This window comes from Blennius ocellaris, assembly GCF_963422515.1.
Source record: "Blennius ocellaris genome assembly, chromosome: 8".
Classification (NCBI taxonomy): domain Eukaryota; kingdom Metazoa; phylum Chordata; class Actinopteri; order Blenniiformes; family Blenniidae; genus Blennius; species Blennius ocellaris.
The window spans coordinates 10,521,530-10,547,013 of NC_137657.1; the positions used below are offsets into that span (position 1 = coordinate 10,521,530).

The 25,484-nt window shown below is 46.9% G+C and overlaps 3 protein-coding genes across 3 annotated transcripts; 2 read left to right on the forward strand and 1 right to left on the reverse strand.

The window, feature by feature from the left end:
* Nucleotides 1-4,896: 4,896 nt before the first annotated feature.
* On the forward strand, nucleotides 4,897-7,780 carry sgk2b (serum/glucocorticoid regulated kinase 2b; the record flags this gene model as incomplete). The annotated part of the gene is made up of 12 exons (XM_080501336.1): nucleotides 4,897-5,038; nucleotides 5,313-5,388; nucleotides 5,478-5,547; nucleotides 5,654-5,679; nucleotides 6,131-6,188; nucleotides 6,279-6,362; nucleotides 6,439-6,570; nucleotides 6,713-6,825; nucleotides 6,910-7,129; nucleotides 7,213-7,368; nucleotides 7,450-7,539; nucleotides 7,619-7,780. Exons 1-12 carry the CDS (start codon nucleotides 4,972-4,974, stop codon nucleotides 7,778-7,780), a joined length of 1,254 nt encoding a protein of 417 aa, XP_080357462.1. The 5' UTR covers nucleotides 4,897-4,971.
* A 608-nt stretch (nucleotides 7,781-8,388) lies between these two features.
* Nucleotides 8,389-9,840, reverse strand: LOC308133656 (putative transmembrane protein 244; the record flags this gene model as incomplete). The annotated part of the gene is made up of 6 exons (XM_080501121.1): nucleotides 8,389-8,483; nucleotides 8,590-8,634; nucleotides 8,730-8,855; nucleotides 8,947-9,020; nucleotides 9,473-9,558; nucleotides 9,808-9,840. The coding sequence occupies 6 exons, from the start codon at nucleotides 9,838-9,840 to the stop codon at nucleotides 8,389-8,391; spliced, it is 459 nt and encodes a 152-aa protein (XP_080357247.1).
* A 2,743-nt stretch (nucleotides 9,841-12,583) lies between these two features.
* l3mbtl1b (L3MBTL histone methyl-lysine binding protein 1b) lies at nucleotides 12,584-21,268 on the forward strand. The gene is given in 23 exon segments (XM_080500303.1): nucleotides 12,584-12,700; nucleotides 13,692-13,887; nucleotides 14,011-14,224; nucleotides 14,309-14,438; nucleotides 14,535-14,586; nucleotides 14,850-14,944; nucleotides 15,042-15,146; nucleotides 15,223-15,358; nucleotides 15,460-15,551; nucleotides 15,780-15,931; nucleotides 16,061-16,137; nucleotides 16,281-16,366; nucleotides 16,723-16,833; nucleotides 16,939-17,053; nucleotides 17,257-17,356; nucleotides 17,628-17,817; nucleotides 17,923-17,988; nucleotides 17,990-18,024; nucleotides 18,129-18,178; nucleotides 18,181-18,192; nucleotides 18,281-18,453; nucleotides 18,772-18,834; nucleotides 19,755-21,268. Coding segments are annotated over 23 exon segments (2,490 nt in total). The 5' UTR covers nucleotides 12,584-12,589; the 3' UTR covers nucleotides 19,884-21,268.
* The last annotated feature ends 4,216 nt before the right edge of the window (nucleotides 21,269-25,484 follow it).

Genomic DNA, 25,484 nt, shown 5'->3' on the forward strand with positions numbered 1-25,484 from the left:
TACAATCATATTGTATATTCCTAGTCAATGTAGAATGACTTCAAAGGCTTCTATAACTTTGCAACCTCTGACATGTGTCGAGATGTTTGGCATTTAAAATAGTCCAAGAAACAGTAACTTGCAGCCATCGAATATGTGTATTAATGTAATCCATCCAGCTTTATGTGTTATAACATAATCATCATTGTTGAGATATATTAGGCATAAATAAACTGCTTTCTGGAGATTTTTATTCTAAATGTGATTGTGTCTGTATGGAAGCAGCTGTATGGGGGGGGGGGGGGGACAAACAAACAAAAAAACAAAGTAAACTTTTCAAAACAATATCATCTTGACATAATCACCCCAAAAAACTGAAAAAAATGTCAATAGCCAAAACTTTCAATGCTAAAATATTCGCAAATTATAATTTAAAGAATTCAATCTTCACTTATAATTCTGTAGGTGGGACAATACCTAAAATTAAAACCTATTAATTTCTTCTTATTAATATTTTCACATATAAGGTGTTTCAAATTGTCATGTCTTAGAAGTTTGAACCCATTTTTGTTTCCATAGTTACCAAAACGGATTTTCGCATTATAATTATTCGTTTATTGCAAATCGTCTATTCATTCGGTTGGAATTTTTTGGGGAAAGAGGTTTGGACACTAAGCTTACAGAAGAGAAATTGCAGCAATTTGAAAACTATTAATTACTTCTTTCACTGAATCGGAGCTGGGCTACTTTCATGGTCTGGACCTTGTTACATTGAATGCCTTTGGCCCGCTGAGTTCTATTTGGCCTCTGATTGACATTGAATTTAATTGAAGTGATGTAGCTGGAATGAAAACTAATTAATGGCAATGGGATGCATGGTGTTGTTTCTGTCTCATATTCCTTGACGATGTAAAACGTTTAAAAAGAAATAAATAAATAAAAAGGGGACAGGGGGGAATGTCCTTCGAAAATTATTCTGGTTTGTTGTCGCCATCTACAGGGTGCGCGAAGAACTGCAAGCTACTGTGCAAAATTACTCACCACTCTTTGATGAAGATGCAGAATCTTTATCCTTCTATTGTGGCTTTGTTTGTCTTGTTAAGTGCAGCTATAGGACAACGTACTGAATTGCAGCTTGGATAATATAAAATCAAAACACTTTTAAATTCAGAAAGCATTGTTGCATGTTTGAGTGAAGAAAAGATTTTTATAGTTGTGGGAGGTGAATGGATTTTTCTAACAAAACCAATAAAAGGTCATCGGGTCTTCAATGACGGTGTGACGTGATGTAAACAGTGTTCTTTCTCTTGTCAATAATTTACACCAGATAGGACCGGGCCCTGTTTTCCTTTGTTTGTGTCTTTGTTCGTTCGATTAATCATGATTAATCAGACTTTTTCCATATTTAAAAGTCCACCATTTTGAATTTGCAGAGCATAAATCCTGACAACATAATTCATCACACTTCAGTGAGCCTTATTGTGCATCTTCACAATCCGATTCAGATCAATTTGGGCTCGTATATTGTGCCATTATCCAAATTACAGTGGTAGGGGAGATACAGACAGATTAAAGAAAAATCCCACCCTCACAATTACCAGCAATTTGCAGTCATTAATTAACCTGACAAGCATGCGTCTGTGCAACGGGAGGAAGCCGGCATACGAGGTGAAAACACATGCAAAGCAAGAGCATGCGGACCCCCCCAGAGGAAGGCCCCAGACTGGATTTATACGACGACCTGCCTGCTGTAAGGCGATAGTACTAATTACCACACCACCGCGCTTCCCTGAACTTCTATTACGTAAAACAGCCATTCAAACTGTCACACATAACTTTAATCTGGTGGTCTGGAAAGAAAGATGGATTCAGAAATAACATCAAATATTCTTCACTTCAATTGTTTTTTTTTTCCATCTTATTTCAAAACAAAGAAAATGCCAAAGTAATGGTAATTAAAGTTGAATGTTTTTATTCGTACTCTTTAAATGTGATGTAAATAGTCCCATGTGTTGATTTGAAAAATATTGTCTATACTGAGCTGTATGGTCTGCATATTTCTAGATTACATCGTAAGAGCCCGTCATTTCTTTAAAAGGGTCATTTTAAATGTATTTCAAGTTGACAGCTTACGTCACCGGAAGCATTCAAACTTCCCTGAAACTCACACAGATATGCTTCATGAAATACAGTGAAGCGGCTCACATTTATACGCTGATGTGGATGTAAGAGAATTCGCTCAGAGCGGTGAAGCCGAAGCGAGGACTTTATGGTTTCCTCTCCTCTATGAATGCGGTGAGAGCGATGAAATGTGCGAGTTGTGTTGAGGGTCACCTTCTGCACGACGACAGAGGTGAAACCAGCTCGAGCCGGTCTTCCTGCCGTCAGAGTGGTGGGACAACAGGTTTCAGGGCAGTCAGCTGGTCTGACTGGTGGTGACTGGTTTACATTTGGGGTGACAAGGGTGGTGGTGAAGGGGGGGGGGGGGGGGGTCTTCTCTTTCACAGTGGCAGGAAGGAGCCGCCCCCTGTCACTTTCTGAGGATCAACTTTCTGCAATAGTAACCAAGACACCCTGTACCAACCCTGCCTTGAACCCCACCACTCTAAATTTAGCTTCCATGGACACTGGGACAAACCTGATGTTATTTCAGTGTCTGAGCTTCACCTCCATTTGTCAGATTCACACTTTCATTCTAACCTCCCGTTGCATTCCCCAGACTTGTTTCTCATGCTCATTTCCAGTTTTCTGGTTTTCTTCTTTCTCGTGCCAGGTCCAACTATTGGCTTTTTGTCTGCATGCTTAAAATGTTGTCTCCTCCTCCTATTGCATCTTATGAAATCTTATTTATCACCAACTGTGCCAGACAAATGTTCCATCTATTGCCATTAATTATGCAAAACTCTGGTTATGCAATTCAAATTATAGACGATAATTGTGGATTTATAGTGCTGTTGCACTTAAACTGCGGAGAAACAACCGGCAACTCGTCTGGATGGGAGACATTGGGACTGGTCGTATATCTCAAGCAAGAAACTGGGTTTCCAAAGGTGTGGACAGGCCCTGCTGATTTCTGCAACGCGCAGCACTGGACACACGCCAGGGGCCGTCGCAATGCCGTCATGCATTTACATGTGCAGTATAGTTTCTGTGACCTACTAGTTATCCCGAGCCTGAGAAGTCACACTGCTGCTAATCCACTGTCTGCGGAAAAGTGAAAAAACTGTAATAATTCCATTTGTAATAAGCATGTGTTTGTGCTATGGAACAGCTGGAATTATTAATTAAGACTTGTGTTTGTGCGCCAAGAAACAGACACTCGCTTTATGATACACTGTCAGCGTGGCGACCCCACCGCCTGATTTATGGTGGGTATGCAGCCCTACTTTATACCACCTGTGACTGGAAGATGTGAGGAGGAGCCTGCATTTAAGGAAGGAAAGAAAGAAAGAAAGAAAGAAAGAAAGAAAGAAAGAACTGACAACACTGCCACTGCACTGGTTCTTTCAGTATGTTGCGTTCAGGGCCCAGTTTCTAGTTTCAGGAAAGGACTGAAAAAGACGAGGATTTGACCACGAAAAGACTCAAAACAACTCAAACAAAAAGAAACGTGATTAAAGAGACACACGTGACCACAATGTCAAACAAAATGATGACACAGAGATCCTAAATAATTGAAAAGACACACAACACCTCTCAGATACCAACCAAAACTGAATTGCAATACTGTAATTGTGTGTTTATTTTTTTCTTGATACTTCCAAGTATCAAAAAGCTTTTTGAGTGTATTTTAAGTACTTCATTTAAGTACCTCATTGTATTTTGAAAACCAGACGTCACTTTGGATTCAATTTGAGAATCTGCATTTTAGTGGATATTTTAACATAGAAGATACATTAATTTTAAGCAAATAAAGAAGCCTTCCATCATGTAAGTTTTGTAAATTGTATCATTTACTTTCTGAAGGTGCTGTAGTTGTTGGTACTCCCATCTCATAACAATCCCCAGATTGAATCCAGGCTTATGGGGCCTTTTTTTGTGCAGTTTGCATGTTCTCCTAGTGTGGGGTTCCTCGTTCTCCAGTTTCCTCCCACAGTATTAAAATATGTTTTCAGGTTTAATTAGTAACTTTAAAATGGATGTTAATGTGTATGAGAGTGTTTTTTTTTTTTTTTTAAATCACTTTTCTTTATTTTAGATGACTGGTGACATCGCCAGGCTGTGACCTCCCTTATCCCAAAGCATCAGCTGTGAGCTTCTCACGTCTTCAAATGGATGAGGAAATATTAATGATGGATAGAATATAATGCAATGCTTTGAGCAGTTCTTTGTGTCTTAGGAAAAACAATTTACACACATTTTGCTGACTCTTTCCATACTGAAAGGCACAGCCATAAATATACGACCACAGATATACACCTATTTATTAGACAAAAAACAAGGACAAAGCAACATAAGCAACACATATGACCTTGATAAAACCTTACACCTTAAACTACCTCAAGAAACACACACTCCTACACAATGGACTTAAATGTACAGATATAAGGTGTGATTGTGTGCTTGCATTTAAACACGCTCACTATTTGCATTAATTTGACCTCACCTCACATTTTCAATGACTCGGTCAATGCTCTCATTTTCCCTCCTGCCAGGCATGTTTATAGAACAACATATATACTATGTATAACCGGAATAGCTGCCCCAGATAGTCCAACAGATGCTGACGAGGTCGAAAAGCGCAGCACGCACGGGTGACTAAGCGCTCGCCGTTGCTAAATCCGAGGGTACTTGAACGCATCGCCGTCCGTGTCCTGCGCCTGCTGCTTTAGAGGGATTTCTCAAAGCAGCAGGACAGTCCAGCAGGATCAGAGTCTGCAGGCTCCTCAGGACAGCTCAGCTGCAGACGGACTGCAGGGTCCACAGGACATCTCTCCTCCTCTCAGCCTTGTCTCTGATTTGTTTGTTTGATAAAGATCCAGCTGCAGCCAGATGACTGTGACCCAGGAGAGACCCATGACCTATTCCAAAATGAGAGGGATCGTGTCATTTCTCTCAGGTAAGGACAGGAATAGCCTTTCAAACTTTATTTATTCCGTTGCCAACAACAATTTACACTAACTGACCTCTGTGGATTAGGATGTACACTAAATACTAATGTGGTATTTCAATTTTCTTTCTACGCATGGTGTGTTTTAAACTATTTTAAATTGCGCTTTAATTAAGTTTCATAACCTCGGTGAAGTATTTGAAAGTAATGCGTGGCATTTGCTGAGTGACTACATCTGTTGCAGTCTTATGTAAGGGTCCCAACCACCTGCCTTCTCTCGCAGCTCTGCTCAAGGGGAAAAAAGTTGGCTTGGGTGACTTCTTACACAAGTGTGTTTCAAGCCAGCACATCTGCCAGCAGTGAGTTCATAAGACACAAAGGAAATGTCAATTCGTATTGTTCTGTTCCATCTGTTAAAACCCCGTTCTGTGTGTGTGTGTGACGGAAGTCTGGACACTCAGAAAATCCTGCGGAGACAAAGCAAGCTGAGGAAAGGGAAGGAGGAGAAAGCTCATCTGGTGAGTTCGGGGCAAAAGTTTTTACTGGAGTGTGTTGGGTGTTGAAAGGAGATGAAACTCAATCTGACCTCCTGACCGTCTCTCTGTGTGTCTTCTTGATCCTCAGAGCTCGGCGAACGGAGACGCCTCACAGTGAGTCATTCACCCTCAACGCAAAGAAACAGAACGAAAGATGATGAATGACACTGAAGTGGCCCCTCTACCATGTCAATACAGAATATGGCCGGCATATTTTATAATAAGAGCAGAAAGCACGGACGACAGGAGGTAGACTGGATATAACACATGAGCAGTGACATATGACAACCTCCGTACAATAAAGGTCTCCTGGCAAGAGAGAGAGAATCCCAACTAGAAAATAACCAGAATGGGGAAGGTTTTAAACCTGATCGGAATCGTAGACAAAGCAATGGCCTCTCATACTGAAACTGGGAGCTGATCCCAGGTGAGAGGAGCCTGATAGCCTCAACCTCCCACTTTACTTTAGAGAAACTCTAGTCTGGTTGACAAGAGCTTGTTGAGAATCATCTGTGCAACGTTAATGAAATACACCCCCCTAATTAATCCATCGCTGCTTCGTCAGGATGAAACCGTCAGACTTCGACTACCTCAAAGTTATCGGCAGAGGAAGCTTTGGAAAGGTAGGACTATTTTATTTTTGTATTATTCTTGCAAGTGTGGCCTTTTGAATCTTAAGTGGAAGTTAACTGGTGGAACCCAAACGTTCCCAGGTGCTGCTGGCAAGACACAGAAAACAAGGAGGATATTATGCCGTGAAAGTGCTGCCGAAAAAGATGATCGTCAAGAGGAAAGAGGTATTTTATCTATCTGTCCCTCTGTCCCGCCACCTGTCCACCCGTCCTCATCCGTTGCTGTGTTGTGTCTTTGCAGCAGCAGCATGTGATGGTTGAGAGGAGCGTGCTGCTGAAGGGACTACAGCATCCATTCCTGGTGGGACTCCACTTCTCCTTTCAGACGCCAAACACACTCTACTTCGTCCTGGACTACGTCAACGGAGGGGAGGTGAGTGTAAATAATTCACACGTGAAGCCGGTCAAAACAAAAGCAGGAGCTTACATGACATGTTTTATTTATCTTGTCGAGTCTGTTGTGTTGCTGCATTTCTGTTTTCTTTGATTCTGACCATTTGTCTGTCCGGCCTCAGCTTTTCTACCACCTGCAGAGGGAAGGCTCGTTTTCAGAATCGAGAGCCGCTTTCTACGCCGCAGAGACGGCGGCGGCGCTGGGCTACCTGCACTCCCTCGGTGTTGTGTATAGGTGTGTGTACACACGGTGAATTCATTTGTTCGGGGGAAAAAAAAAAAAATATATATATATATATATATATATCTTTGTGTGCAGGGACCTGAAACCAGAGAACATTCTGCTGGACAGCGAGGGCCACGTGATGCTGACTGACTTTGGGCTTTGTAAAGAAGGCGTAGCTGTCGGTGGGGTCATGCACACTTTCTGTGGGACTCCAGAGTACCTCGCTCCAGAGGTGCTGCGAGGCCATTCCTACAGCCCAGCTGTGGACTGGTGGGGATTTGGGACTGTGGTATTTGAGATGATCTGTGGACTGGTGAGTTTTGATGTAATATTATTCTTTATTTTTAGTGGACATTCTTCCGTGCGCCACTATCTGATTCCCATTCTCCCTCTCAGCCTCCGTTCTACAGCTGCAACAAAGCCAGAATGTTTGAGAACATCCTTCATGCCCCCCTGCAGCTGCGCAGTGGAGTTTCCGAAGCCGCCTGCTCACTTCTGAAGGGATTGTTGGAAAGAGACGCCCGCAGACGCCTGGGGGCGAGCCGTGACATCGTGAGTGCTCGTATGGCACGGGAAGCGATAAACTTGAGCGACGCTCAATCGTAGAGGGATTAACTTTGAGCATGTCTTCAGGTGGAGTTGCAGGAGCATGTTTTCTTTGCCTCCATTAACTGGGACGACCTCGTGGCCCGGAAACTCACCCCACCTTTTAATCCACAAGTGGTACGAGTACATCGCAGATCAGCACCTTCTCAAAAACAAACCCACAGTTGACCCCATGTGTCCCCCCCCCCTCCTCCAGACGAGCCCCTGCGACGTGAGCCACATCGACCCCGAGTTCACGCTGCAGCCTGTGCCCGCCTCAGTGGACGGGAGGTGTCAGGCCGCCGGGGCCAGCGAGGCCTTCCCGGGATTCTCCTTCATGGATCCGGCGGAGAGCGTGGCGGCGGTGCCCGCTTCATAACGTCGACAAACCCTCGGGGAGCCTGTTCATTCAAATATTTATTTTCTATGTCATCAATTATTAAATCAACGTCTATTTTTACACCCCTGAGCAAAACATTCTTGCAGCGTCATCACAATCCCATGCAAGTTTCATTAGTTACCCTTTAATTAAATGATGGTATATTTTTAGATAACTTCTGCTATTTTAGTATCAATTCATAAGGATGAGCCAGGTCACTGTAACAGAAGACCTCACACAGCCACAACAATAATTCAAGGACTTTATTTTTAACACTTTCTATGCAAAAAATATACTAAGCATCTCTTACATCTCCATACTGCTTTTTACATTTAAAGCTAACAAAAGGCACTGAAAGCCTTTCAGCAACTGAGCAAAGCTTCTTCTATATGACATTCACATGAAAACGCCAAGGTGCCAGATGCTTTGTGACCAAGGAAACACAAATCAGACCCGAATCTGACTTCATGTGCGACTGCAGGGGGGAAAAAAAGGAAAATGACCACCGCTGGCGACAGCAGGACGATGACATCCGGTCTGACCCGTTCTGCCTCACTTCACAAGGCTGCTTTATGGAAGCGTTGACACACGAGGCCGCCCTCGGTTCATCAGTAGATGCTGAAGGACGCGTAGGTCTGCTCACTCTGGCATGCAAAGTAAGCAATCAGCTGACCGTTGCAAATCATCAGAAACAAGCCGCTACCTATAGAACAAAAGATAAGTGATGGATTGGAAAAAAAAAACACCAAAAGGGTTCAAAAGTTGCAGCTGATAAATTATTGATAGGTTGCACATGATGGTTGTCTTACCTAAGGCCAGCCACCACTGCCACACTGTGGGAAACTCCAACATCACTGCAGAGCAGGGAGCAAACAGGAGCCATTTCACAATGTTGTTTGGTCATTTTAAACGTGCACACGATTCGATCTGCTGTTAACGTCCTGCTTACCCAGGCTGGTGATCACGACATGTAGAAGCGTGACAGTGAGGGCGTAGTCCCAAACCCGCCTCCTCACCACCGCGGCAAACAACAGCCCGCTACAGAAGTAGGTGAGCTCCAAGGACAGGAGGTTGACTGGGAGAGACACGGAGAAGACAGGAGATACTTTATCTGTACAAAGTGTACACTCACGGCTGATTGCTTCAAGTTTATCTCGCGTGTTCACCCAAGTATTTGGAGTTGGACTCGGCAGGTTCGGTCTTAAAGTCGAATGGAATGAGCCCGTCAAAGTGATTCAACCTGAATGAAGAAAAACAAACAGGATTAAACTAACTCTGGCATGTGTCTTGACATTTGGTATATTTGACATTTTTTAGGGTTTGACGCAAAGACGCATTGTAAGGTAATGAAGGAGCTGAAGGATGTTTTTGAATAGGAAGGAGAACATGTATATATCACTTTTCACAGGCAAGAGTCACGTTGTTGCTTTGTGCAACATTGAAAACCAACTAAAGAGAAATCTACACAAGAAAAATCAAAACAAACCACAATGAAAATAAAACAAGATACAGCTCTGATTTATGCTTGCTGATCACATTTGTCGTCCCTAAGGAAGGACAAAAACACGCATGTGTCCTGGGGTCGATAACCGCATTAATAATCAATATGTTTATGTATTGATACTTTGATTCAATCTCATGGGGAACTTGTGGCTTTATTGCGTTTGCGCATGCGTGTGGGGGGACTCTCACCTGAAGGCACCAAAGCACACGCTCCCAATCATGTAGAAAAGAGAGTAAAATATAACCAGACAGAGGAGCAGGTTGAACAGCACGGTCTATACAGGGAAGGGGAAAACGTAAGGAGACGTTATTATTTAGAACCCATCTCCCGGCAGCACATATTTTCCACGTAAACACAACATGGACAGACAGACAGGAGCAAGTCTATCTGCAGCAGAGTGGATTATATCTGTATAGAACACCTGAAAACACGAGGCAGCTCATTATTTAATCTGATCGCTTATCATTCCCAAATCCGCTGCAGATTACAGAATATACTCTATCACGTTGTGTCGTGCTCTTACCTTCGAGTCGACCGCTTGGCCTTTGAATGCCATCTCATGGCTTGATCTGGGTTTCTTTTTTTTTTTTTTTCCTGTTAGTATTATTTCCAAATATTGCAGTGGCAGCAGCAGGAGATACGTTAGTGTCGGTGGAGGCAGACGGGCTCTACACGACGCCGCTAATCCCCCAGAAACTGGACTCCTTCTGCCATCTAGCGACAAACACAGGACACCATCAAGCACCGCTTTTCTTTTTCTTTTTTTCCTTTTTTTTTTAATACAGCCGAGCTGAACTCATTTCACCTCCGATGATGGCCTTTGTTGACTGGAAAGAAAGAAAAAAAAACACACTTCCCCCCAAATGCACCAGCTCGTGTCCAGATGAAGTTAAGCGCGTGGTTAATTAAGGAGAACGAGTGTTTCCAAAGCCCGCATTTTTTTTTTTTCATGGGAAACGGCCAGTATCATGCAGCCTTATCATAAAGGAGAAACACCCAGTGTGGGAGGGATTGGCTGCTGCAGGTCTGCTTTGTGCAAATCAATTTTAAACCTACCCCAACAGAGAATAAGTAAGATACCGATTCGATGTGAAATAACGAGCTGTCATGATAAAATATATTATGGGCGCATTAAAAAAAAAAAAAAAAAGCGCAGGGAGGGAGTGTCGCGAAAGAAAGGTGATGGCACGCCGTCTCCTCTCCACCGGCATCTTTCCTGTTACATCACGGAATGGGAAGTTTCACCTTATTGTGGCGCAAAAACGCGGGTGTATGACCATTTCTTATTTCCATTGATACATCTCGCAGAAATCGGTTGACAACATGACTGCAGATGTTTTGTTTTGGGGTTTATTTGTTTGTTTGTTGTTGTTTTTTTCGATAGACCTGAAGCGGCTCCGGACTCACTGAGCAACACAAAACCAATTCAACTGGTCCGAATTGGAAAATGTCACTTGCTACGAGGCGGAGTTCGGGACTTGGTGACGGGACAGTGTTCGGAAACTGGAAGGTAAACAAAAAAACAAACAAAAAACAAAACAGTGTGAAGCAGCCGCTCCTCCACAACAGCAATGGAGACACTGCGGTCCCTGCGCTCCATTGATACACACTCCTACTCCTGCGGAGAGGAGGGGGGCTTCACTTCTTCACACTGTTTCGGGGCAAAAGGGGGATCCGAGCCCCGGTGCGGCCGGTGGCATTTGTTATATCGGCTCCGGGCTGAGTTTTGGGCGTGTTGTTAGCGCACGCAGGCCCGGTATTGACCGCCGATACTGGAGTGAACTTTTCCGAGCCCCAAAGTTGTCAGGCAGCGCATCTTGCGCGCATGCGCATCACTCTATCCAGCTCTAAATAAGAGTTAAAACAGAAACGAGGTGAGTTCCACAATTTACAAACAATACGGGGCGTAAATACTCATTAATTGCCGTTAACAGGGGCAAACGGAGGGGAAAAAAACCCGACGTTCGTTTCGCTCAGCGGGGTTAGTTCACATTATTTCCACTCTGATTTGAAACGGCGAGAATAAATCGTTTTTTCTTTTTTCTTTTTTTTTTTCAAGTTTCTATTGCAGAAAATAATCAAGCAAAACAACGTTGGAGCTCGTCACAGTATATCCGCGTTAGTGCGAGCCGGTGCGATTTTTCCTGCGAATTGCGGGCACTCGCCGGAGCGTTTTCCTCCTGTTATTAACCAAGAAACTTATTTATTACAGATTGTCCTTAGCTGGCTGCATCCAGGCACAATGCTACGCGGCTAGCCGCCTAGCATCCCCCCCAGTGTAAGTGGACGGAGCGGCGGCTAGCCGCCTGCTAGCTCCGCGGCAGCCTTAGCTAGCTGACATTCCGTGACAAGGGGAAAGTGAAGGAAAACGGGCAGAGTGAATGAAAACACCCCGCCGGGAAATTCGTCCGCGAGCGTTCGATTTTGCTCGACGCGCGGCGGCTTTGCGCGATTTGTTTGAGCCGCGAACTTGAGTAATTAACATAGTTTAAGCGTGTTGGTGGCCTCTTCCGATGCTCCGCCATTTTGTACGAGACGAATGCTAATCATGGGCGCTCTTTCACTTTATTTATGGGCAGAATAAAACTGAGATGCGGGGAGCGGACTCAAACTCTGCCGGGAGCCACCGGCCCCGGCTGTTGAGCACTTTTCAAATGGTTGTGAGCGCGGTGCGGACGGAAAATGTCACCTTAATTCAATGTTGAACCTGCGTCAGGACTAAAACGTTATATCGTATTATTAGACGGCTTAAAACGCCCCCAAGTTTGGACAGTCGGCCGAGAAAACAGTGTTCTCCTCAATATTGGTGCACAATCAACCGCCTCGGGCGCTCGTGACCAGGTAAACGGGTGGTTTTTGGAGATACTGTTAAAACAAGGAAAAGATGAACTTGTGTGGTAAACTTAAAGTTGACACATCTTTCCAGCTGCTGGTCAATGGTCTTGGTGGCGGTTGGCTCCGATGAGGCCGTTTGTGCGCGCATTTGCCCGTTTGTTGTCCAGCAAAACAATATTATTATTGACTGTTTTGTCTGAAATCGAAGTGCATGGTGTACCCTGCGAGCCGGCGCACGGTCGCCATCTAGCGGTGATGCTGCGCAGCGCTGTTTACGGGAGCAGGTCGACCTGCATGTCTGATGGGAGGCACTTGGTGGATGAAGCGGCCTCACTGTTGTTACCACAGACACACTCAACACGGCACACGTGTCCTCTGGTCCCCGATGTGTTTCTACCGACCGTATGTCTTGGTCTTGAGGAGAATGTCCCGTCTTGTTATTGCAGGTTGGTCGTTTCAGCGGAGTGGGAATGACTGACACTCCACCCAATGATGGCCCCTCCCAGGGAGCAGAGTTTGACATGATGGGTGCTCTGGATTGGAAGGACGGTATCGCCACGCTGCCCGGCAGTGATATCAGGGTACGGCAGAGGTTTGCTTCTGTGTGAAATAAGGGCAACTGTTTTGAGGGGGAAAAACATGTGGTTTTTGTCGGAGAAAAGTTTTGCCATTGCACGACAGTGTTTTGAATTTGATTCCCCCGTTTCCACAAAAAAAATGGCAGGAACGCTGAGAAGGATGTACTCGCTGGGCCACGAGTGGTTGCTGTTGTTTGTTTTTATAATGCAACCACACACGAAACCCGTTTAGAACTGGCACCGACGTGTGTTTTGGTTGATCAGATCACAAGTGACGAGCACCAATGGAGACTTTTTATATGCCACTTGTGATCTGATCTGCCGCCAAGTGTAAACAGGCCCACACATCAGCACACGGTACGTTATAGACATTAACAGTGGGAGTACACGCACATATCTCTATAGGCAGGCGATCAAGGTGGATGACTATCAAGTCTACCAATGGAGTGGGAGTCATGTCTCTCTGGAGGACAACATTTCTACCATTGTCTATCTGCTCGCGCATGTGCAGAAGAACAATTTACTGCGGCCTTGGTACACATGACAGTAGCAGCGTTTCCACCATCTATAAGACAATGGAGTGGGAACGTGGCCACAGACTTAAACGTTCAAGTGAGAGTGTTTACAAATCAATAACTAGAAGAGGAGACCGAATTGCCCCTAAAAAGCAAAACAAACCAAAAAAATAGACCCCACACATGCACACGTTTACATTCATGGACAATAAACAATAAGTTCACAGACGTTTTTAGACTGCAGGAGGAATCCTGAGTGTCAAGGAGACGGGTACAGAGAGAACATGCAAAAACACCACACAGTTTGCATGTTTCCAGTTCTGACTTGAACTGGGAACATGGCTATTTTCTTGAATATTTCAGGTTTTTGAAATAGAACAGTGTTCCTGAAGTAGTTTTTTTTTTGTGTGTGTGTTTTTTTTGCCCAAGTCATTCACAAACCTCAGTAAACACGTCTTACTCATATTCCTGTCTTTCAGTTCCGCATGACCGAGTTTGGGACTCTTGAGATTGTCACAGATCTGGAGGTCAAAAGTCAGGAGGCCGAGCCCAAGCGCAAGACCTTGGACCCAGCGCCGTCGCACACTCCCACCCCTCCGCCAGAGAGCCAATCACAGGCCTGCACAGCTGCCTCTCCAGCCAATCCGAACAAGCCAGGCCCGTCTCAAGCCAAAGGTACAGCATGTTAAATGTTATGATTCAGGTTGACGGCGTTTTGGATTTTTGACGCACCGTGATGCTTCGCGATAGTGCGCGGCCTCAGTTTCAGTCCTCCCTCCTCTTCCTCCGCCCCTCCAGCCCCCGGCCCCGTGCTCTTGTCTTTAGAGGAGGGCCCCAGCACGGAGGGCCCCAGTGTGGAAGTCGGCCCCAGTGTGGAAGTGGGCTCCAGTGCAGACACGGGCCCCAATGGGGAGCCGTCGAGGTGTCGGGCCTGTGGCGGCCGCGTTCCCAGGGACGCCCTCCTGCAGGGCAAGTTCTGTAGCTCGGCTTGTGCTCAGCCGTCCAGTGGCAGGTAAACGCCATACCTGTCACCGCTCTGCAGCTCCCTGCTTTGCCATGGTTTTTTGCTTCACCGCCTGTTTTTATTCATTTAAAGGTCGTCTCCAGGAGAAGCCCGGGAGACTCAGGCGGTGGAGGGCGAGAGGCTGGGAAAGCGCGTGCGCAAAAAGAGGAAGATCTACATGGATTCCGGTGACGAAGAAGAAGAGAACCAAGACGAACCAGAGGTGAGCAGCGTCCGTCGCCGGTCCTCCCTGAGAGAGGCGCTGCCCATTAGAGTGCTCGGCACCATCGTGTTGATCAACTTCTTTGTCTTTCTGTAGGAAAAGGCCCGGTCTACCAAAGGAAGGAGAGGAAACAAGATGAGCAAACTGGGTACGTTAATCTGCTGATAACACAGAGGTCATTGGCGGAATCCTTCAGCCCATCTTACCGTGTGTCCAGATATTGTTCAAAACAACAATCTGCCATGTGCTTTAGACTGTTGAATCCAAAGTCTCCAAAGACCTGAATGAAATCTTCCAACAAAGCTTCAGATTCCAGACGATTCTCTAATAGTTGTGGAAACTTGGCAGCTCTCACACCCGGCGGCCGTGTTTATTTCTCTTTAATGACCAATATGTCCGCTTACCGTCCAGTGACCGCCCCAGCAAGTAAGAAACGAGCGTGGAGCTGGCCGGCATACCTGGAAGAGGAGAAGGCCATCGCTGCGCCTGTGAAACTTTTCAAAGAGGTAAAAAGCCCAGAAGAAGAGCCACTCGTCTATTAATCTGCCTCCTGACGTCTAGCCACAGTCGGTTCACCTGCGGCTGTTCATTTGTCTTTTGCAGCATCAGTCGTTCCCCCAGAGCAGGAACAGCTTCAAAGTGGGAATGAAACTGGAGGGTCTGGACCCGGCCCACCCGTCTCTGTTCTGCGTGCTCAGTGTTGCGGAGGTACGACCACATGCCCGTCTTATTATCTTTCGCTTGTCACACGAAGGCATTTCACTCAGTGCCGCCGCTCCCACAGATCCTGGGCTACAGAGTCAGGCTCCACTTTGACGGTTACCCCGAGTGCTATGACTTCTGGGCCAACGCCGACTCGTGGGATCTGAAACCAGCTGGCTGGTGTGAGAAGTACGGACACAAGTTACTGTTGCCTAAAGGTAGGGGCAGACCGGCACCGGCGAAGGCATCCCGTCACCTTTTTAACGTCCGGGGCCGGGTTTCCACCAACGTCCTGTTTGGGTTTCTGTCTTGTCGTAAGGCTGTAAAGACGGAGAGTTTAACTGGAGCATGTATGTGAAGAACTGCAGAGGGCAGCTCGCCCCCAAACACCTCTTCAAGAGCCTCAACACCGTGAGTTCTGTTCTGTTCTGTGTGACCGGAGCACTGCCATCTGATGGCTTTTTAACTTTTATGACTGTCATCGTGTGTGTGTGTGTGTGTGTGTGTGTGTGTGTGTGTGTGTGTGTGTGTGTGTGTGTGTGTGTGTGTGTGTGTGTGTGTGTGTGTGTGTGTGTGTGTGTGTGTGTGTGTGTGTGTGTGTGTGTGTGTGTGTGTGTGTGTGTGTGTTTGTTCCTTCAGTCGGTGACTCCATCTGGCTTTCGAGCGGGGATGAAGCTGGAGGCGGTCAACAGGAAGAACCCTCTGTTGATCTGTGTAGCGACAATTGCTGCTGTTGTTGACAACCGTTTGCTCATTCATTTCGACAACTGGGACGACACGTACGATTACTGGTAAGAGCAAGAGTTTTACATTTACAGATATAGAATTTTCTTGAGATCCGTAGCAGTTTTATGTGAATGACTGGGGGTGGGCGCTGCTGTGTGTCTGGTGTTTGACACATTTACCTGTTTTTGATGAAGGTGTGACGCCAGCTGTCCGTACATCCATCCTGTGGGTTACTGCAAAGACAATGAGCTCACGCTGACGACTCCCGCTGGTAAGAAAAGCTCATTCGCTTTTTTAATAATATATGTTTGTGTCAATGGAGATGGATTGATTTTAAACTGAGGCCCTTCTATGTGAGGGACGACCTGATATTAGTGCCTGTGGTCACCCGTGGTCTCCATCTCCTCTCCTCAGAGTACAAAGAGCCGCCGAGCTTCTCCTGGGAGAGGTACCTGGAAGAGACGGGGTCGCAGGCGGCTCCAGCTCGAGCTTTCAAACCTGTATGTTTCCAGTTTTATACCGGTGCATCTCAAAAATAGTGAAACTTCAATATATTTTACATTTGTTCCACGTGAACTGCAAATATTTTTTTAGCCTTTCTGAAGTCCTAATTACCTCAAATACAAGATTGGTTGATGAGAAATAATGTTGGTACAACTTGTGCTCATGGCTGTCTTACAATCACAAGATGAATCCGATATTAAAAATTGGTATTTTACTGTAAAATGTAAACTCACGAAACACTGAGCCTTTCAAACTGCGATGCACCCACACACACATGACATACACACTTCTGTAGACGAATGTATGTTCTCCATACGACGGGTGCGATTGCTTTGTGATCCTGTGCGTGCAGAGACCTCCACACGGTTTCCAGTTCGGGATGAAAGTGGAAGCCGTGGATAAAAGGAACCCGATGCTCATACGTGTCGCTACGATAGCCGACTCAGACGACCACAGAGTGCAGGTGCCAGACGTCTCCCCCATCGTCAAGATGTTGTTGTTGTTGTTTTTCTTCTACTTGCTTAGCTTTGTGTTAAATCTCTCGTTTCAACCGCCTCTCCTCTTGCAGATCCACTTTGATGCCTGGAGTTCAGAGTACGACTACTGGATAGAGACCGACTGTCCAGACCTGCACCCTGTGGGCTGGTGTCAGAAAACCGGACACCCACTACAGTACCCTAACGGTGAGACACACTTTATTTACCCTGCCCGGGGCGCTGTCCTCGTCCCTCGTGGTATTCAGGTTGCGGATGAGTCAGCACACTTTGTCTCTGCCTCCATTTAACTTGTGTATTTTGTGTTAGGAGAAAGCTATAATTAATTCAAAATGGTCCAGCGCTTGTTTGCATAGTTTTAGTCACACTCCCCTCTGTTTGTATATTTTTAGGCTCCAGCGATGTCGTGACTCCCCCAGGACAAGGATGTCCTACCCCAGGATGCAATGGGGTTGGACATATACGGGGACCTCGCCACGGGACCCACTACACGTGAGGAGAACACGGCTTTATGCTCGTACTCTGTTTCTAATTAATTCTCCATTCTGATTTCCAACCACACTCAAAAATGCCCCCCCCCCCCCCCGTCTTCCTCGAAGCCTTAAGAGCTCTGCACATGACAACTATAAAACGTACCTCTGTCTTCTTAAGTACTTGTGTGTCTGTGTGGAGTCATTAATGGTCGTTCCCCACATGTTTAAGCCGCTTCACTTCGCCGTTGGCGAGTGAAGCGGCGCGCGGTGACCGTCCCCTCTGCTCCCAGTCAGGTGAGCTGTCCTTACTCCGAGATCAATCTGAACAAAGAGGGCTTGCTGCCAGACCGCCTCAGTGGAGAGAGGCCGCTGGCACTCAGCGCACCGCAACCCCGCGGGCGACGCCTGGACTCCAACACCAACTTCGCCACGCCGACACCGGAACAGCCCGACGGCGCGGAGGACGTCCAGAGCAGGTCGGCCCCCGAACCGCCCAACGCAACGTCTGCATTCCATAGCAACACTTTTTCACACACGGCTTTGTGGAGGCCCCGCCGTGTGAGTGACGGTCATCTGTGTTGCTAGGAAACGGTGGCGGTGGAAGTTGAGCGTCCAGGGTGCAACAGCCAGCCGGAGCCACTGAGTGGCGCCCAGCGAGCAGAGCCAGAACGGGACCAGGCCGAAGCGGTAGGCGCTTGCCCAACATCTGCCCCCCCCCCCCCCCCCCCCCCAGACTGGAAGAGGAGAGTGTTGAGAAACTTGTGAACTGGCGTGTTGTTGTTTCCAATCAGGACGGCCCCGGTTCCAAAGTACCTGAAAATGCACTACGTCAAAGAGGAGATTGCGACGGTAAAGGTGAGCAGGCGAGAGCTTGGTCAGAACGCCGGCTGTCATAAGAACTGACGCCCGTGTCCTCTTGGGTCTTCTTCTCTTCTTCCGTCAGCCTCCCCAGACAGCATCTCTCTCCAGCAAGCCCTCCACGAGTCCGTCTTCTCCCCTGGCATCTCCGCCTCCCCCCCCCACCGGGTGGCTCTCTGCTGGGACAAACACTGCCAGCTGCTGCCCGAGGTCCTGGGGCTGACGGCCAAGCGAGTGGCCACTTGGAGCGCCGAGGAGGTCGGACATGCCTGCACACACACACACACACACACACACACACACACACACACACACACACACACACACACACACACACCATGTCGGCCATAAAAAGCAGACCTACTCCTCATTCACTCATCCAACATGAAGGGAACCTGTTGTTCACCGCATGAATATTCAAGACGAGCTTTTCTGCCGCTCGGCAGACAGACTCTCGGCTTTTTCTTCCGCCCGTCAACTTAACAAATGTGGCTGGATAAAGACAGGTGACGCATTTTGATTAGCAGATGAACATTGACTGATCGACACCCTCTGGCTTGTTTGTTTGTTCGCCAGGTGGCCGCTTTCGTCAAAGGACTCCCAGGATGTAAAGAACATGCTGCTACATTCAAAACAGAGGTACAAGAAAAGCCTGCTGCCTACTGGCAGCGCCGGCCTGTTTACCTTTAACTTTGTCAGTAAAACTCCGTCTGATCAGTGTTTTCATGTCAAATATAAAAGATCCCCAAATATCAGCATTGTTAGAAATCCCAATCATTAGTGCTGCTGCTGATGGGAAAGTTTCTTCACGAAGTCGTTTGCCAGCTTTGTTTATCGGTGACTCCTCGGAGCAACTCTCACTCATTCCCTTCACAGGAAGTGAGTGAGAGGCACTTATTTTGCATTTGAGAACAAGCGAAGGAAGCACACAGCTCCTTCTCTTTCTGTGTGAATCACACTGCTGCTCCAAGCTGCAAAAATGATGCATACGGCACTAATACATACAGATGGCGGCAATAAATCAGTATTGACTCCATCAGTCCAGTGTTTACGTGTCGACGCCGTTTGGTGTCTGTTCTCAGGCGAAAAGCAGACTTGAAATATCTGCACGTTAGATAATGTTTTATCCACCAGTCGCAGGTTGCAGATGTTTCCGATACCTTGTTACTGCGCCGGCTTTGCAGTTTGTGGTGTTCGAAGCATACATTTAAATCTCATTAACAAATCAAAGAAAAAAAATGTGGCTCTGGGTGCAGCTGGAGGAGAAGCAGACCTTCCTCTCTTCATGTTTCTCATCTGGTTTGATTCTTTGTAGACGCACAACATAAACAGCAGTGAAGTTTGATGCTGCACATAAATCAACTACAAAATAAGCTATTAATGATGACTTGTGCAGTTTTTCAGTTTGAGTTACTCGACCCCAGGAAATGCACTCCAAGTAGTTCAACGTGAAGAACGGGGTGGTGGAGTTAAAATAGATTTAAAGATGGCAAAAATATGAATTGTCAGAAATCTAATAAGCTCTTTCTTTTAAAAATTAAAACAATGTTTCTCTTCAGCAAATAGATGGCGAGGCCTTCCTGCTACTCACACAAACGGACATCGTCAAGATCCTGTCAATCAAGTTGGGGCCCGCCCTGAAGATCTACAACTCCATCCTCATGTTGAAGAACGCCGATGAGGAGTGAGACCCGAATCCACAGGGGCCTTTCTCTCTCTCTCTCAGTCCCCTCCGATCTCCAGCTCCATCAACTAAAGACATTCGAGGACACTTTGCTAACAAGTTCAATGTGTGGAGTCGTGCAAGAGTGAAGCTACACAATGGAAAAACAAGTGGAAGCCATTAGCCCGAGAACATTTGTATCTGCCCTAACGCTTAAGCTCACTTCTCCGTGATGGCCAGCTGGTTGGGGGGGGGGGGGGGGGGGGGGGGGGGGGGGGGTCGTACATGATGCCATCCATGGGAATTATTTAACTTATATTGTGTTTGTTTACTGACTCAATACACACACACAAAACTACATGCACCTTCCAGGCTTTCTCAACATTGTACAGGCTATGAATTGGACTCGGCGTTAAAAGTTTGGTTGCATTTCTTGTTTTCTGTGATCTGTGGAGGGGAGGAGCTGAAGCTTAGTGCAGATGGAACCAATGAGGTTGTGTTGGGAAACTGTTTGTGTTTTTGGTTGTTGTTGGTTTTTTTTGTTGTTGTTTTTTAAACATGCAAAATACAATCGAGAGGTTTTGAACGGTAAAACCCCCAAGTGAAGCAGAAGCACTATGTCGTTCACTTTTCCTCCTGTAGGAGGCGGAAGTGGGCCACTCCACAACGCCCAAAGGGCAAAAAGAGTGTTTGATTTGGAGTTGGCTGAAGTTCCAGTTGACTCCGTGATAGTTTAAACTTTGTGTGTGTGAGTGCGTGCCTGCAAATGTGACTGTATTTGAGAAATACAGATGTGATTTGCTGCCATCCTGCGTGTGTCGTCCAAGATGGAGGACTGTTTTGTTACGAGCAGGGCTTAAGGGCTGAAACAAGAAAACTTGGCAGTCTTTTAAGATTGGAACAAGACAATGAACCACCTCCGTTTTTCTCCGGGGGGGAGAAGGAGGAGGGGGGGGGGAGGGATGACGACCCATGAATATGAATGTTAAATAACAACTGTTCAGTTGTTCTGTTGATATTGATCATTTTGTTGTTTCAAACAGCCTCGCAGTGTAAATACTATACAGCTACAAAAGGACGGCCTCGTTCCTGACCAGAGTTTACTCCCGCTTAGTTATGCAAAGGCCCGACATCTGCCTCCAAGAAAGGACTTGGTGATGGCGAACTGCAAAAAAATAAATAAATAAAATAAAATAAGAGCCTCAGTTCCAAGATTTTGAGAAAAAAACAAAACAAACATTGTTAGTGTCTTTGTAAATCTGCGTGTATTTCAGCAAGTTTGAATGTGTACATCAGCAACTGTTTATATGCAAACGGCTTTTATTTATGTATTGTAATTTAAGGGGTAACGGTACGCCATTCTGCCTGAGGGAGTTGGGGGGGCTGTGGCTGTTTGGTGGAACGTGTGAATGAGCGAAAATAAATGAGATGCACACTCTGCTGTCCTCGTTTGACCTCCGCCGTTTCAACACAGGAAATAAATGTTTGGGAGATTTTGTGCGTGTGTGTGGAGATAATGAACTTCAGCAGCATGTGGGGTTACCACAGTCTCCAGAAATGTTGAATTCACCTCAGCCGTTGCTCTAAATGTGTCTACTTCAAAGTTAATCAGGGAAATCACAAAGCGTGGCCGCGCTTTACTGCAAGGCTTTTCAAAAGCCTTGCAGTCAGTTTTGGGGTTTTTTTTGTCTTTCCTATATTCTAGTCTGGAAAATTGATTTGTTGATGTTTTGTGCTTTTCTCTCTCTTTTTTTGTTTTAAAGAGTATTTTAACACCAGTAACTATGGCCACTGTATTTTTCATGCTGTGCTGCCAGTGGCTTCCATTAAACGTTCATTAGGCAACAGAGAGCACAATCAATGTAATTACGGCAAACATCAAAGATTGCACGAACGGCAAAGAGTTGCGTCATATCTGTGACCTAATTGGCTGCAGGCATTTCAACCTATTATGGAATGTGCCATTGAATCAGCATTCACTGAATTTGGAAACAAAATGTTTTACATTTAAAGGTACAAAACATGTGTAAGACCTCTATTTTATAGAAAACAGCAGGACTTAAGGCAGCAGTTGGGTGTCGCAGGTTTCACTGACCCACAACCCAGTCTGCTCCGAGGAACACGACTGGTTCATGTTTCACAAGGCCAAACACATGAAACTATCAATCAGGTTACGTTCAGGCTCGGGGGAACATCACGCAGCTGCAACACTTCTTCTCTATCTCCTCTGCTGAGTTTTCCGTTCCAGCCGACTGGAGGCCTCGGTGGACGTCTGACCAACCAGATGGACCTTCAATTCGCCAACACTGTCATTCTATGTAAACAAAGGACTGAAATGAGAGGCTCGACACTGCAGGTCGATTGCTTAACAGAATTGGTTAATAAATCTGCTCAGGAGCTCCACATTTTGGGATGAAATTGTTGGTCATTGTGTTGTGTTTTTGCACCGCCAAGACACAAATGCCAGGTAAGTTTTGAATATATCTGAACACGTTTTCTGTCGAGAGTCTGAGCGAAAGACAAGAAGATGTTTGTCCTCTTTCGTGGGAAGCATTCGTCAAAGTCCAGACTGCTTCACACTGATTTTCTAGTGGCTTCAAGACTCGTGAGTCCGACTATTTTTGGGGAGTTTCAGGGCAGAAACAGTAGAAGAAACTTGCATATCAACAGTTTACCAACTGGAAAAAAAAACCAACTTGTGAAAAAACCCAACAAACCTGACCTATGACATGATGTACAGTATGTTAACAAACATGTTTAACTCCAAACATATAGGCTATTCTCACTTGTCCATACAGACAGCTCACTAGTCTATCACACATACACATTCACACCTATAGGGGCAATTTAGAGTCACCAATGAATCCCATATGCATGTTTTTGAAGGAAGTACCTGCAGGAAACACTGTGAGGAGAGAGAACCAGCCTCAGGTGTGCATTAATTACTGTATCTTTACAATCACTTTGCCATTCATAGGATGTAAATAAGATGTAAATAAGATGTTATAATATCAGGGTTTTCATCAGTTTTTCTGTTGTTGCTGTTGTTTTTCTAACCCTGAAGGCCTCTCTACCTGTATTCCATGTTTCCAGCCAATCATGACAGAAGCCTGAGATAGAAGTGAAGCTCAGTGAAGATAGATGTTGATATGATGCTGTAACGCCATTAAATGATGGACGTGTATGATCACTTCTCCTGAAATACCAGACGTTTTTGGACTCTGGTACAATAACCCAACATTTCCTTTGCATGCCTTTCTATGCAGGATGTAAAAATAACTTTAAGGACAATCTTAAAAGTGGATAACTATCCATCAAGCATGTACGTAAAAGGGAGTTATTATATTTTAAAGCGGGGTAGAGGGTTTAGTTCTTCTTTATATGGTCTGGTAGAACTTCTAAAAAAAAAAAAACACTTGCAGGCTAGTAATCCGCAAAAGAATAAATAAACTGCCCATCGTGGGACTGGCCTGGATCAAGCACAGATTCCCACGACCCCTCCTCTACACACATTCACACTCACACACACACACTGAGAAACGCAGCCTGCAAATGCGCACAAGCAGCGCGGACACACAGAGAGAGAGGCAGAGCAGCTTTGCACCACTTTTACTGTTTTTTACTAGAAATGCCTCATTTCTTGCTGTGTTGCGCTGCACACCGACATTCAACCCAAGGATGGTGGTGAGAGAGAGAGGAAGAGAGAGAGAGAGAGAGAGAGAGAGAGAATAAACGACTTAATCTGAGAAGAAATTAGGGACCTAAAAAAAAGAAAAAAGTGTTGGATTATCCGCGGATGAAAGTGGAGGAGTGGGAGGAAATAACGCAACTCTGGGGGATTTATTTTGATGATGCCGAGGAGCCAGTTTCTGCTTCGGATTTACGTCCAAAACAAGGCAAGTAACCGTCAGTGACTGTGAGCAGACTGCGTTAAAAAAAAAAAAAAAAAAAAAAAAAAAAACAGCAGGAAGTGATTTACTGTACTGAGCAACAGTGCCGTCGTGCAGGAATGAATTCTAACGCGAAAGACGCAGTCAGGAGAAGCACTTATGTGAGATCCAACTTGAACGGCTATTCATCATCTTCATCATCTCTCTGCGTCCTGCTGAATCGCCTGTTTTGTCCACTTGCTTGAATTACGGGTCCTGTTAAGATCAATGACTGAGATGGTGAAGGAGGTCCAGAGCAGGTCAGGGATTGACGGTGGTAACAGTTCAGTGAGGGAGGGGGGGGGGGGGGGGGGGGGGGGGTTAGTAGGGGGGGGTTAGGGGGGGCTGAGACGAGTCTGTTGCCCCACAGAGACACTGGGGAGCTGCAGATGCGTTGGCATCTCATTAACTCAGCCACATGTCTTATTAAAAGCCGCTATTTCCTGTTGTGTGCAATGCAGTGTAAACTATCTGCTCTCCTCCACCCTCAGTCCTCCTCCACCCTCAGTCCTCCTCCACCCTCCAGTCCTCCTCCACCCTCCAGTCCTCCTCCACCCTCCAGTCGTCCTCCACCCTCCAGTCCTCTTCCACCCTCCAGTCCTCCTCCACCCTCCAGTCCTCTTCCACCCTCCAGTCATCCTCCACCCTCCAGTCCTCCTCCGGTCCTCCTCCACCCTCCAGTCCTCCTCCACCCTCCAGTCCTCCTCCAGTCCTCTTCCACCCTCCAGTCCTACTCCACCCTCCAGTCCTCCTCCAGTCCTCTTCCACCCTCCAGTCTTCTTCCACCCTCCAGTCCTCCTCCACCCTCCAGTCCTCTTCCACCCTCCACCCTCCAGTCCTCCTCCACCCTTCAGTCCTCTTCCACCGGCGCTCTGCGTTCAAAGCTTTGATGTTTGAGTCTTGTGTGTTTTTCTTCTCCCTTCCTCTCCTGTTCAGTCTGAATCCAGAGGATGACGGCCGCCAGCCCGGCCTGCAGCCCCACCACCTCCTCCCGCTCCTCCCGCTCCTCGCCACTCTGCCTCCCGGCATGCCACCGACACCTGAGGAAGAGTGAGAGCCTCCAGACCAAGCTGCACCTGGACTCCGGCCCCGGCGTGTGGCTGCTGCTGGGCGTCATGGTGGTGCTGGTGGGCATGAGCGTGGCCGTGGCGGGCTACGTCTCGGCGGCCCCGAGGCCCGCGGGGGGTCGCGGCAGCACCCACGTTGAGAGGATGAAGCTGGCCGGCCCCGTGGTCATGGGGGTGGGCCTCTTCATCTTCATCTGCGCGGCCACGCTGCTGTACGAGAACCGGGACCGCGAGGTCCGGCAACGGGAGGGCGACGACGACCTGGAGGACCTGAAGGGGGGAAGCTGCTGGGAGGACTCCCAGGATCAGCCCAGCCTCAGCTGCCAGGAGGACCAGGGGGACCAGGGGGATCAGGGGGACCAGGGGCACCGGAGACCTGGGCCGTGGCCAAAGCCCACGTGCTCCCCCTCTCGGACCCTCCACTCCCTCATCCCCTGCCCGGATCAAAGTCGCACGACCTGCCGCCGCCGCCTCCGACCGATGCCGGGGGTCAACGCAAGGACGGAATGGCGAGAAAGGACGAAGACAAGGAGGGACGGTCAACGCTGCTGGCCCGGGTCCTGCACCACCAGGAGCCCAGTCCTCACCCTCCCTCGCCCTGCTTGTCCGTCTCCCGCTCCTCCGTTTACT